The sequence below is a fragment of the Anabrus simplex genome, chromosome 2, assembly GCF_040414725.1.
Source record: "Anabrus simplex isolate iqAnaSimp1 chromosome 2, ASM4041472v1, whole genome shotgun sequence".
In the NCBI taxonomy this organism is placed as follows: Eukaryota; Metazoa; Arthropoda; class Insecta; order Orthoptera; family Tettigoniidae; genus Anabrus; species Anabrus simplex.
Window position 1 is genome coordinate 1,161,167,665 of NC_090266.1, and position 15,005 is coordinate 1,161,182,669.

At 38.6% G+C, this 15,005-nt stretch overlaps 1 protein-coding gene across 1 annotated transcript in view; it reads right to left on the minus strand.

The window, feature by feature from the left end:
- Positions 1-15,005, minus strand: part of SAK (Sak kinase) — a 319,404-nt gene that overhangs the window by 13,635 nt on the left and 290,764 nt on the right. The window contains exon 13 of the mRNA XM_067139778.2: positions 8,355-8,504. Coding sequence (XP_066995879.2) covers positions 8,355-8,504 — 150 coding nt within the window. The remainder of the gene's footprint in view (positions 1-8,354; positions 8,505-15,005) is intronic.

A 15,005-nucleotide genomic window follows, 5' to 3' on the forward strand; every position in this document is an offset into this window, starting at 1 on the left:
CAATTGAGTCCAAAAAGTTGTCCTGTTTGGCTGCAAAGTGTTGAAGAAATGTGTGGGAAGTATCAACTTGTTGCCGCATGTGGTCTTCAGTCAGCATGCGTGGCACCCATCTTGCACACACCTTCCGGTATTTCAACTTTTCCATCAAAATTCTGTGAGCGGCACTTCGGGAAACCTCAGGAACCAAAATGCAGAGATCATCCAGGGTGATCCGCCGATTTTCACGCATGATTTGCTCAACCTTCACGACTGTCTCGACGGAAATTGACGGTCTCCCGCTCCTTTGTTCGTTGTGAATTTCAGTCCAACTGGCTGCAAACTCTTTACACCACTTACAAACATTTTTGACATCTATGCACGACTCACCATACACTTCCGTCAATTGGCGATGGATTTCAATCGGTTCAGTACCTTTTGCGTCCAAAAACTGAATAACTGCACGCTCTTCATACTTGGCGGTAACATCCAATGGGAGCTCCATTCTCAATGGCTGTCAAGCCAAGACTGAGTGCCTCAGCGCAGCGTGCGCATGTTTATATGTGAGCGCGGGAAACACTTTTCACAATATTGTGACCAACAGCCACACGAACAGAGTTCTGTATTTATAAAAAAATAGGAGACCTTATTTTTGGGATTACCCTTGTATTTCAGAGCGCTACAAAGTAGTTCTAACTGGGTGGCTTACTCGTGTTGAGGGCGATTTAAATCTGATTTCTAAGTGATTGCATGGGACCATTAAACTGAAGGCAATTGGGTTATGAGTTAGCACATTGCACAATCTAATTCTCAAGTCCTTTGAATGTTTACCATGTCATCTTAAATAGGTCAGTCTGGCTAATTATTTATCAGATTTTGTAAGAAAATGTTTTCTGGGTTGAGTCGTCAGTTCAACGCTAACCTCCAGCAATCCTGGAGGACCAATATTTTCAGTTAGGGTTATATCCTTTAGTTGGTAGGTTCTCATTTTAAAGCATTGGGAACTTGCTTTTCTGCTCATGCATGATTTAGCCACCTTTGTAGACATTGCCCAGGGGCCATTGATGCATCAGACTTAATAGGAATAAATGGCATTTCTTGTGTTTTGACAGCACACTTCCACCAGCAAGAAGTGCACTCACAGGACTACATACTACTCATTTGACCCCCAATAACTGAATATAGTGAAGTAATAATAGAATTCCCTTGTATTCTTTCATTTTGTAATACACAAGCTAACAATACAGTTCAGTTATATGTGCCCATTGATGCCACATTCTAATAAACAACTGTCTTGACTGTCTCGATGCCTACTCACTAGCGCAGAATGTGCTGACTTTGCCCTCTGCTCGCTTTTCCTTGAGTTGAGACTGCATGATTTATAGCATGAGCATTTTCGAACCCTCTGAAAATAAACACTGAGGAAATGAAAAAAGGGTATTTTGAGATTTGCACACGTTTTAATACGCTTCAAATATGACCCGAAGTATATTAAAAACCAACAATTCGATGTACCGGTACCCAATTTTAATATGGAACTTGACGTCAGTCACATATTAATTACACCTCTGGAAGAGAACACGGCATGTAATGGTCACAGCTGACTGACAAGAAAAAGAAAAAAAAAAAAAATCTTGTTGTCAAAGAGAACATAATGCATGGAATACCTATAGTACTGTATGTACTTAAAAGTACATGTTATATTTCAAGAAATAAAAGAAAATTGGAACTACATTTGAATAGGTTACAATCTGAATATAAATCTTCACATGTTTCGCTCATCCATGGAGAGAGAGAGAGAGAGACACACACACGTGCGCGCGCGCATAGGACAAAATTTGAGATGATACATTGAAAGTACCATGAGGACACAAAAGGTAAAGAACTGTTTCTGCCCTTATGAGTTTATGGGACAAGTATTCATTCACCCAGTCTAGTACCACATAATTTACCCCCTTGTTACCATGACCAAAATAATGCAAGATCTTTCCAATGATGACAAACTTTTGCTTCCTAAATTTCTGATGATGGATGCACTTACATAATTTTCAGTCCATGGGATGTGCAAGAACAGGCAACAGCAAAACATTTCATGGATGGAGTTTCTCATGATTGACAGCCTTCACTGTCCATGTTTCCGATGCATACAATAACAATGGCCCTGATCATATCAACATTTTTTTTTTTTTTCAAAATGGCGCCCGGTAATGACGACGTAGTGTTTTATTCTCCGAGTAAATTAATCGTAAAATATGACGAAAAGTGCGGAAAATGTCGAAAATTAGTGAAAAATGGAATGTTGTGTGATTCATGTGATCGATGGTGGCATTATAAGTGCGGAAATTGCCCTAGAGACGTAAAATCTAATGAAAATGTTGACTGGATTTGTGAGCAGTGTGTTCGGAATGTTGTTGTTGGGGACGGCGTTGACGAAGCACCGAAAACAGTCGATGAGGAATATAAAAGTGCATTAGAAATTATAAACATTCTAAAAAAGGACAATGAGACTCTTAAAGTTGAAAATCAAGAATTAAAAGAAAGACTGCGATCGCTAGAATTTGGGACTGACCATTCTTCGAGTGATATACCGGTACAAGTAACAAACTCGAGCACGTGGTGTCAAGTAGTTCGTGGATGGCCGGCTAAGAAGAAATCTACAACTGAATTTCCGGAAATAAACATTAGAAATAGGTTTTCTGCCCTAAATAATTTAATCCTGGAAGAAAGTGATCGCGCGCGTGAAACCAAATCATCGCGATCCGTTGCCGTGCCGAGTTTGAAATTTAGGCCTAGAATTCAGATTCAAGACCCAGTTAGGCCTAAATCAGCGAAGGTAGCTGTGTTTGGTGATAGCCAAGGAAGGGGAATTGCGGGAGTGATTAACGACGAGAATATAGCAGCAACCGGAGAAATATATCCAGGAGCTTCTATCAGCAGGGTTGTGGAAAACGTAGAAGCAGCAACTAGGAACTTCGGGAGCGGCGATGCAGTGCTTATCATCGGTGGGACGAACGACGTAGCTCGCGACGACGCCAAGAATGTAAGATCACAACTTAAACATACACTAGGGAAGCTGACCCACACTAACGTTTTTGTAGTGAACGTGCCCCACAGGCATGATTTGAGTAGAGATTCGTGTGTGAACATTGAAGTGGACAAGGTCAATACAGATATTGTTAAAATTTGTAAACATTTTCGGAATACTCAGGTTATTGAATGCAGCAGTTTTGAGAGATACTGTTATACACAACATGGCCTCCATCTAAACAATTCAGGTAAACGAAAGATAGGAAATATTGTTCTAGATTTTATTAATCTTAAGATATGTACTGTAAAACAGGCAACTCCCTTGAGTTATAATACTGACCAGGAAAACTAGCAGAAAGAGCCAGCTATACTTCAAGCTGGCTCAGTCAACTAGAAAAAGAAACTCAGGATAGTAAGGAATTTCAAGTTACCCAATTGCAACAGTCAAGTTTTAGGGAGGAAGGGGGTCTGAGATTGCTCTTGGTAAACTGTCAAAGTGTAGTAAATAAACAATTAAAATTCGGTACATTGATGGAATCTTATGAGACTGATGTGGTGATAGGAGTGGAATCGTGGTTGAAAGAAGGGGTGGGTAATAGAGAAGTATTTCCAGAAGGGTACACAGTCTATCGTAGAGACCGAGGAGATAAAAAGGGAGGGGGGGTGTTTATTCTGGTGAAGGAAACTTACTGTTCACATGAATGGTTTACCGATGAAAGGGATGAAATATTAGGGATAAAATTAGTTTGTGATAATATGAAGGAGGTGGGAATTATAGGAACATACAGGCCTGGAAGAGAGGAAAGAGACATGGAAATCTTTGAAAAAATAATAGATTATACTTGTAAAAACAATAATAATGATATGGTAATAATTGGGGGAGATCTAAATTTGCCTGAAGTTGAATGGAAAGGAGCTGCAAGTGAAGCCCATGAACAGAAACTGGCAAATAAGTTAATTTGGGAGGGAGGATTTACACAAGTAGTACAAGAACCGACTCGTCTCAATAACTTACTAGATGTATTCTTGGTTAAACCATGGGAAATTGTTGATAAAACTGAGGTAATTGAAGGAATAGGAGACCATAAGGCTGTAATAATGGATGTAGGACTCGTACCAAAAAGGCTTAATAAGAGGGTTACACAAGACAAGAAATTGTACAGAAAAACTAAAGTTGATGAATTTGGGACTTACCTTAACTCACAATTCAGTTGTTGGATAAGTGAAGGGAGTAACGTGGATACACTTTGGGCTAAATTTAAAGGAATTATTTGGGAAGGAGAGAAGAGATTTGTACCTGTTAAGAAGGGTAAAATGACCTCAGACCCTGTTTATTATACAAGGGAAATAAGAAAATTAAAAAGAAAATGTAGAATAGTAAACAGGAAAATCAAAGAGGGTAGGGAGAGTAGAGAAACTAGAAAACAGCTAATGAGGGAACTGAATAGAGTGAAAAAGGAAGCAAAAGAGAATTATATGAATGGCATACTTCAAGAGGGTAATGACCACAAAGGGAAATGGAAAAAGCTGTATTCATATATCAGGAATCAAAAAGGAAAAGGAATCCAAATTCCTACAATGGTGGGAGAAGGGGGTGAACACTATTTAACAGATACTGAGAAAGCAAACCTCTTTAGTAGGGAATTTAGAGATTCAGTAGATGATTGTCAAGAGTTGGAAACCGAAACAGAAGATAGAGAGGGAGAGAGACAGAGGGAAACAAGAAGCTTCTCATTCACAAACGAAGATATTTTCAGAGAAATCCAACTGCTTCAGCAAGGAAAAGCAGCAGGGAGTGATCAAATTACTGGGGAGGTATTAAAGACAATGGGGTGGTACATAGTGCCTTATTTAAAATTTCTCTTTGACTATGTCATAAATAATAGTGTAATACCAAAGGAATGGAAGGAATCTATAATAATACCAATTTATAAAGGAAAGGGTGATAAAAGGAAACCAGAGAACTACAGACCAATCAGCCTGACCAGTATAGTTTGTAAAATTCTGGAGAGTTTAATATCGAAGTACATCAGAGGGATATGTGATGATAAAAATTGGTTCATGAGGAGCCAGTATGGATTTAGAAAGAAATTTTCTTGTGAGGCACAACTGGTGGGATTTCAGCAGGACATATCAGATCAGTTGGATTCAGGAGGCCAGTTAGACTGCATAGCCATAGATCTTTCCAAAGCCTTTGATAGAGTGGAACATGGAATATTATTAAAGAAATTGGAGGGAATAGGATTGGACGTAAGGGTTACACGTTGGATAAAAGCATTTCTAAATTCAAGGGTTCAGAAAGTCAAAGTAGGAAATAATGTATCTCAGGAAGAGAAAGTTTGGAAGGGAATTGCACAGGGTAGTATAATCGGTCCGTTACTTTTCTTAATATACGCAAATGATTTAGGGAACAATATAACATCAAAAATAAGATTGTATGCAGATGACATAATTGTTTATAGAGAAATAAACAACATTGAGGATTGTTCAGAATTACAAAGAGACCTTGAAAGTATCCAACAATGGGTTGAAGAAAATAATATGAAAGTTAATGGAGGCAAATCAACTGTTACAACTTTTACAAACAGGAGCTTTAAAACTGAATTTGAATATACTTTGGATGAGGTAGTTATCCCAAAAGATGGCAAGTGCAAATACTTAGGTGTGAGATTTGAAAGTAATTTGCACTGGAAGGGTCATATTGATGACATTGTTGGGAAAGCATACAGATCGTTACATGTCATAATGAGGCTACTTAAAGGATGCAACAAAGAATTAAAAGAAAAAAGTTACTTGAGTATGGTTCGTCCATTATTGGAATATGCAAACAGTGTTTGGGATCCTCACCAAGAATACCTCATAAAAGAAATAGATAGTGTACAGAGGAAAGCAGCAAGATTTGTAACAGGGGATTTCAGGAGAAAGAGTAGTGTATCAGAAATGTTAAAGGAACTTGGGTGGGAAACTTTAAGTAAGAGAAGGGAGAAAACTAGACTAATAGGATTATATAGAGCCTATACAGGAGAAGAAGCATGGAGAGATATCCGTGAGAGGCTTCAGTTGGAAAATAATTATATCGGCAGGACTGACCACAAATATAAAATTAGAAGGAATTTTAGCAGAAGCGATTGGGGTAATTTTTCATTCATTGGAAAGGGTGTGAAGGAGTGGAACAGTTTACCAGGGGTAGTGTTTGATCCTTTTCCAAAATCTGTACAGATATTCAAGAAGAGAATAAACAACAACAGAGAAAATAAATGAAATGTTAGAGGGCATTCGACCAGTGCAGGTTATTGTATATAAAAAAATGTGTGTGAATAAATTAATTCCATCCCCTGGTCTAAGGAGTTTGGACAGCCAAAGTAGGGGACTGCCTGTAGGGGTGAAGTACAGTGGGGACTTCGAGGGCCCTGGGACCGCTACGGTAGCTGTGAAGGCCCTTCAGGAACTCTGAAAAGTGGTGGCAAAAGGGGCTCTGGTTAAGACGCAGCAGGTCGTTATGCTACTTAGGATCCAGAACGGGTAAAAAAAAAAAAAAAAAAGTAAATAAATAAATGCAATGTAAATATTAATGTTATACCAGTTGTATAGTATCATTTGAAGTCATTCCACTTACTGTATATCAGTTGACTATATTTGTAAGTAGTACAGGAGATATTATAAGTAGAATTTTGTAAACAATATAAATTTATTAAGGATGAGCTGTGTGTTTAATAGAAAACATTGTTAGCGTAAATTGTATAATATTGTATTATAGGAAAAATTTTCTTCTCTTGTTAATTTAATATTTAGTGCTTGACAATAATGTATTTTAGTGTACCATTTGCCACCGAGGTAGACACCTCATTTGCAAATAAAGAGATTTTGATTTGATTTTTTGATTTGATGTAGTTTGCTTGCTTTTGCGCTTAGATAATGAATGGCAGTATTTACATCATCATTTTTTCATAACAGTTCCAAGAAGGTTTTCGGAAAGGCACTGGGAGGGAGATATCCTTATAACCTAACCGGACAAAAAACTAGTCATCCCCCTGGAGACATAGTTCTAATACCGCATAACACTGCCTGCAACGTTGATACCTGCCTTAATTTGGTGAGGATGGGAATCCACAAATTTCTGCAGGTATGCCATATCCAGTTGTAGCCACTTGCTGATGATGAGATCCTGTGGTCACCAAACTGCAAGGATGCTGATGTCTGCGTTTTACCCCCTGTTCCAAATAGTTCCCACATTTTCTATGGGATTAAAACCAGCAGGCCAGTCAAGGTGTGTCAGGGTGCTGGTATTATCGTCAAATCAGTCACGTATGCTTGCAATCCTGTGAAACACTGCTGGTGTCATCTTGGAAAACAGGAGTGTCCACAGCATGCCCATCATGAAGATGTTGAATGAAGGGCAACACATGGTCACTGAGAATGTTGAAATAAACATCCTGTTTCAAGTTCATGGTGACCTGAATGAGTAAGCCAAAGTCATAGTATGCAGAATACCCCCCAAACATCACAGAACCACCCCCGGCCTGAACTACACCCTTCAGATACTGCGGGCAAAATGCCTCATTGACCCGTCTGTGCAGTTCATCATTTGAAAACAGGCAAAATTGCGACTCACAGGACTATACCACATGCATCCAGTCAGCTAATGAACAAATTCGGTGTTGCTTGGCCCATTTAAGAAGTTCAACTTCATCTGCCACTGTCTGCAATGGCCTCTTATGAGGTACCCAAATCCAAAGGTTCATTGTATGCAGTTCCCTTTGCAATGATCACTCAGAAAGTGATTCAAAGGGACCTTCATTCTCTGACAGCAGCAATTCCTGTCAGGTTTGAAACCGATTTTCATCAACAAGACGTGTCATCTGTGTCCGGTCTCTCTTGATACACCAAAAAATTGGGTAACTTCTTCATTTTCTGTGTGGTAATGGACGAACATGATAGCGCCCTTTTACCAGTCAGTCACGTCATGGCTTCTACCCATCTTGAGGTGCTGTTTACATACAACCGACTGGCATATACACACCACTTCAATGGCATGCTCATATGTCAGCGATGAAGGGTCACATGACCACCTGGTTCCAGTGCAACATCATTTACATCGCTCCAAAGCGACCAGTGTGCTCTTTCAAAGGGACGACTAATTTCTTTGCCTGATGTGCTTATTGCTGAAGTGGTCAAATAAGGCATACCTTTTTACTTCGTAAAAGTCTTTTACAGAGGAACTGAGTGGCATAGCAATATTGCAATGAATGGTCACCAAAGAGAGAATCTTAAGTAATATTTCTAAGGGTTATAAGGGATGAAACAATTTATTTGTCTAAGCTGAATCTAAAAAGCATTTTTAAAATGTTTACCTGCAGAGCTAGGCCTATACCAGGCACATGGATGGCACTGGATGATGACTGCTGCGTAGAACCACTAGAAGAAGGCGATGTACCACGAGAATGAGGTTTCCTTGATTTGGGCGGTATACTGCTGACATCTGAGCAGACAAAAGACTGCATCTGAAACATACGAGCACAATATGACTCACAGAGTTGTCCCTAAATATTTCAGTGATTGTAAGAAGGTTATGAATCTCCCTATTTAATGACAAATGAACATCTTTATATTTTGTGAAGTCATCAAGGCAACTACACATACATTATAATGATTGTCAATTAAGGTCAAAATATTTATAAGAAAGTGCAGTAGAACTTGGTTATAACGACATCCAAGGGACCTGATATTTTGTTATATCGAGTGTCATAACAGATTTATGCTATCAGTTCAGTGAGGTGGAAAATGGTATACAACAAAACATAACTAGGCTGTCCGACTCGTTGGCTGAATGGTCAGCGTACTGACCTTCGGTTCAGAGGGTCCCGGGTTCGATTTCTGGCTGGGTTGGGGATTTTAACCTTCATTGGTTAATTCCAATGGCTTGGGGCTGGGAGTTTGTGCTGTCCCCAACATCCCTGCAACTCACACACAACACACAACACTATCCCCTCACCACATTAACACGCAGCTACCTACACATGGCAGATCCCGCCCACCCTCATCGGAGGGTCTGCCTTACAAGGGCTGCACCTGGCTAGAAAGAGCCACACGAAATTATTATTATTACTTAACTAGGCTTATTTTAGATCGTACATATTTACTGTATCAGATGTAAGGCTTTTCAGGCGTTTGCTCTATTAACCAGCATTTCATCTTAGGTCTGACACTAGACTCGTCAGAGTGGGATGTGTCAGACCCTACCCACTGATGCTGGGTGTATGCAGGTGAACTTATCAGAAGCCTATATAAGAGGCACAGTCTGATAACTGCATACGGGAGATAAATCTCTACAATGGAATTATTGCCCGCCTAGCAATTACTGTACGCGTACTTTTAAGCCTGACATTAAAGTGCAAAACTGAAGCATGTTCAACACAAAATACAGTTTGAGTTTTAGCTCGTACAGTTGAGGTTCGATCCCAGCTCAGTCCAGTGGTATTTGAAGGTGCTCAAATATGTCAGGCTCATGTCGGCAGATTTACTGGCACGTAAAAGGACTTCTGCGGAACAAAATTTAGGCACCCCCGAAAACTGAAAAAGTAGTTAGTAGGACGTAAAGCCAATAACATTATTATTGTTGTTGTTGCTTGAGTCATCAGTCCATACTGGTTTGATGCAGCTCACCATGCCACCCTATACTGTACCAACCTTTTCATTTACAACATAAGTGCTGCATCCTACATCTGCTCCAATCTGCTTGTCCTATTCAACCTTGGTCTACCCCTACCGTTCTTACTGCCTAGACTTCCCTCAAAAACCAACTGCACAAGTCCTGGGTGTCTCAAGATATGTCCTATCATTTTATCTCTTCTTCTGGTCAAATTTAGCCAAATCAATCTCCTCTCACCAATTTGATTCAGTATGTCTTCCTTTGTGATTTAATCTATACATCTCACCTTCAGCTTTCTTCTGTAACACCACATTACAAAAGCTTCTATTCTCTTTCTGAGCTAGTTACTGTCCATGTTTCACTTCCATACAATGCCATGTTCCAGACAAAAGTCTTCAAAAAACATCTTTCTAATTCCTACATCATTGTCCGAAGTGAGCAAATATTTTTTCTTGAGAAAGACAGTCCTTTCTTGTGCTAGTCTGCATTTTATCTCCTCCTTACTTCTGCCATCATTAGTTATTTCACTACCCAAGTAAAAATATTCTTCTACTTTAAGACTCCATTTCCTGATCTGATCTTTCCTGTATCACCTAACTTTGCTGGACTGCACTCCATTGCTTTTGTTTTGGAGTTATTTATTTTCATCTTGTACTCCTTCCCCAATATTCTGTCCATACCATTTAGTAATTTCTCCGGATCTTCTGCAGATTCAGATAAAATATAATTGGAAAATCTCAGGGTTTTGATTTCTTCACCTTGGATTGTGATTCCCTCCCCAAATTCCTTTTTGATTACCTTTACTGCCTGTTCTATGTAAACAATGAAAAGGAGGGGGACAAACTGCAACCTTGTCTCACTCCTTTCTAGATTGCTGCCCATTTTTCAAAGTTCTCAATACTTATCACTGCAGACTGATTTTTATACAGATTGTAGACAATTCTTCGTTCTTGGTATCTGATCCCGATCACCTTCAGAATTTCAAATAGCTTGGTTCAATCAATATTACTGAATGCCTTTTCTAGATCTACGAACGCCATGCATGTGGGCTTGGCCTTCTTAACTCGATCCTCTAAGATCACACGTAAAGTCAGGATTGTTTCACGTGTTCCTACATTTCTTCTGAAGCCAAATTGATCTTTTCCCAACTCAGTTTTAACATGCCCTTCCATTCTTCTGCAAATAATGTGTGTAAATAATCTGATATTTGTTATATCGAGTGTCATAACAAATTTATGCTATCAGTTCAGTGAGGTGGAAAATGGTATAGAAAAAAACTTAACTAGGCTGTCTGACTCGTTGGCTGAATGGTCAGCGTACAGCGGCTTTCATGGGATTAGGTATAACAACATTCTGCTGAAAATCGGATGGCACTTCTCCTGTGTCTCATATATCCAACACAATAAATGGAATAACCTCATCATGCTGGTTTCTTCTAAGGCAGTCAGTAATTCAGAGGGAATGTCATCAATTCCAGGTGCCTTGTTCCTCTGTCAAATTTTGACCTAAAAATTGGGTCTACAATTTCATCAGCATCAATAGCCTCTTCTTGTTCCAGAACCATATCATCTATATTTTCATCTTGATACAACTGTTGGATATGTCCCTGCCATCTTTCTGCCATGTCTTATTTTCCTAGAATTGGTTTTCCATCTGAGCTCTTAATATTCATACACATTGTTTTCCTTTCCCCAAAGGTTTCCTTGATTTTCCTGTATACAGCATTTATCTTTCCTAGGACCATACAACCTTCAACATCCTTGTATTTCTCCTTCAGCCATTTTTCCTTAGCCGTCATGCACTTACTATCCACTTCATTCTTTAATTGCCTGTATTCCTTCTTGCCTTCTCCATTATTTGCATTCTTGTGCTTTCATCGTTCATCAATCAGGTCCAGTATTTCCTGAGTTATCCATTCATTCTTAGTTGATCTTTCCTTTCTTCCTAACTTTTCTTCAGCAGCCCTACAGAAATAATTCTTCACAACTGTCCATTCTTCCTCTATTGTGTTTCCTTCAGCCTTTTCATTTGGTCCTCATGCGACATGTTCCTTGAAACTGCCCTCACACTCTTTTCTTTCAGCTTGTCTAGATCCCATCTCCTTGCATTCCTTCCTTTCTTCAATTTCTTCAACTTCAGATTGCATTTCATAACCAACAAGTTGCGATCAGAGTCCATGTCTACTCCTGGAAAAGTTTTGCAATCCAACGTCTGGTTTCTGAATCTCTGCCTAAGCATAATGAAGTCCATTTGATACCTTCCAGTGTCTTCAGGTCTCATCCACGTATAAAGGCGTCGTTTGTGATGTTTGAACCAAATATTACCAAGGACTAAATTATGATCGGTGCGGAATTCAACCAGCCAACTTCCTCTTTCATTGCTTTGTCACAACCTGAAGTCTCCTACTGTATCACCTTCTCTTCCTTGGCCTATCACTGCATTCCAGTCTTCCATCACAATTAGATTCTTGTCCTGCTAATATCTATGGATACCTATCTATTTTCTCCAACTACTAGTTGTTCACAGCCCTCACAAGCCAATTTACTAGAAATCTTGAAAGCTGTATAGCCAGAAATATAGAGAAGCGTTGAGTTATCACTTTATTTCTCCTTTACTGGTACCATATTGTTAAGAATATGTTCAGAGTGTTTGTACATGTCGTTGAATGTACAGTTTAGACTTTCTTTGTAAGAAGTCTCAGAATTGAAACACACTGATTCAAAATTTAATGCTATCATTTCATATCTTGCAGATTTTATTCCAAAAAATTTAATGTGATCATGCCATATCTTTCAGATTTTATTCCAAGAATATATTTTGTCTTATTTTCTTTTCCGCATCGATTATCTGAGTGACACTGATGTTGTAATTTCTATCACTAAATTGTCTGTACATAATAATTCTTTTTTTCTAATTTGTTAGTCTGATATTTTCCAGTCAGTACATATTATACATTTTCAGTTCCTAGACAAAACTTGATTCCTTTCATTAGGCGTTTTTACACTCTTGATTAGGGCTCTTATTGTGTCAGTGGATAAAGAGAGACATTTCAAAGTTGTGCCTAGTTTCATCCAATTTTGTGTCCAGGTGACAAAATTTCCAAGGAACTGGAACCTAAAGTCCAAAATAAAGGAATATGGACGGCCAAATTTGTTCATTCTCTGAATTCCATTTTTGCTACTTTTTGTATTGACAATAAACCACCATTTCCAATATAATGTCAATGAATTGTGCAGTCCATTTACAATCAAAGATGCCTTAATGCTTTCAATGTAAATTTAAAGCTTTTCAGTCTATCGAGAACACTAGTTATAACACATATAACACTATAACATACCTGTAAAAAAATTGCACACTATTAAACAAAGAATGACAGGTTTCGTTCTACAAGAACATCCTCAGATTCTATCAAATCAACCTTAAATCATACACACATATGTACAATATTGTTTATGTTGCATAAACTTGTCAAAGATTGTGAATTTGTGGTGTATGAACAACTAAAAGCAAATATTGATTGTAGTAGTCCTCCACTGTCACTTTAGTAACTTTTAGAAATTTTTCTGTGCTTAGCCAAGCTGCTAATCGTCCGTTCCCTCCAACGACTGCGTTTGGATTGAAGTGAAGTCTGCCTGCTCTCCCGAAAATCATATTTTAAGAAAATCTTTTATATTCTTAATTTTACCTCCAAGATTCAACAAGCATATACTTCTCCAGCCTTAAAAGAAGACCCCTTACCTCGATTTCATTCGTTAACTTGGACATTGACCTGTTGGAATTTTTAACCCAACAGGAATGAACATTTTTTTTTGCTAGTCGCTTTACGTCGCACCGACACATATAGGTCTTATGGCGACGATGGGACAGGGAAGGGCTGGGAGTGGGAAGGTAGCGGCCGTGGCCTTAATTAAGGTACAGCCTGGTGTGAAAATGGGAAACCACGGAAAACCATCTTCAGGGCTGCCGACAGTGGGGTTCGAACCTACTATCTCCCGAATATTAGATAATGGCCGCACTTAAGCAACTGCAGCTATCGAGCTCGGTGAATGAACATTTTATATTATCATTATCATAATCATCATAAGTGTTTTATTCGTCTTGTCAATTTTTGTTAAATCTTTTAGCTGAAGATGTTCCATAATTGGAACGAAACATGTTCTATTTAATATTATACTCAGAGATTAAGCTGGATTATGTTATGTAAATAATAAACTGGTTATAAGAAACTGACAAGTATTGAAAGGTGGGAATCTTCTTGTAACATAACCTTAGTTGTGTTTAGCCAATACGGGACAAAATACGAGATTTATAAGCTCCCTCCACATAGGGTGGTGTCAGGAAGTACATCCAGCCATAAAACAGGGTCAAATCTACATGAGCAAGACAGTTTGCACCACCGACCCCACAGGTGTGGGTAAAAGTGGTAGAATAATAACGGAGACATGTCAATATTTGCTGAAAGGAATTGAAAACAATATGAAGCCACGGAAGTACAGCAACTGTCATGGCGACCCCATTTCCATTGAAAACAACTGGTCATTACAATAACGTACGCAGTAGTACTGTAATATTATTCTCTATTTCAATAAAGTAATCCATACTTTATCAAAAGATTACATTTGTAGAGTATAAAGGTAATATTAAACAAGAAACCTACTAATTTAATATTAATTTTTTTTAACCTTCAATGAACAAAGGTCGATAATGTTATGGGTAGGCGGCCTTGGCTTTGAGCCAGCCAATCACAGAACAGCACTCATAAAGCATATTGCTCCAAAATCAAACCGATCTGATTCTTGAGGGAGGAGCGGAGAGAAGAGGAATGAGGGAAGTGCCCGCATGAACGCCACTAATTGAAATATATGGGCTTGTTTTGCATTTCTCAGCTTCCTGTGTGAAAAGAAAGGAGTGATGAGCACGGCGTGAGGAGTAATCCACCCAACATATTCATACCCTTATGAGTGAGCTGTACTTTGTGGATGGGAATAGTCACTGTTTTGCTCCCCAGCAGTTGAACAGTGCACATTACATTCAAAATTCCTCTAAATTTAAATGAGATTTCAGTGTCTAGATTAAAATTTAATTCCGAAGCAGCTGACGATATTTGATAAGCATGGCTCAATACAGGATAAAGCCCCAATGGCAAATAGTCATTCATCAATGCGTGTGAATCGTCATCTAAAATTAATATAAGGCAATAAGATTCCATTTCTTCTTGTGCAAAAATTATTGTTCTTGGGAGAGATTTCATACAGGTTTTGCCACATGCTTATTGCCAAACAATTATTTAGTTATTATTGTATTAAATAGTCTCTTCTTTGACCTTCTTCAAAACACGCTGATTATATAAAAA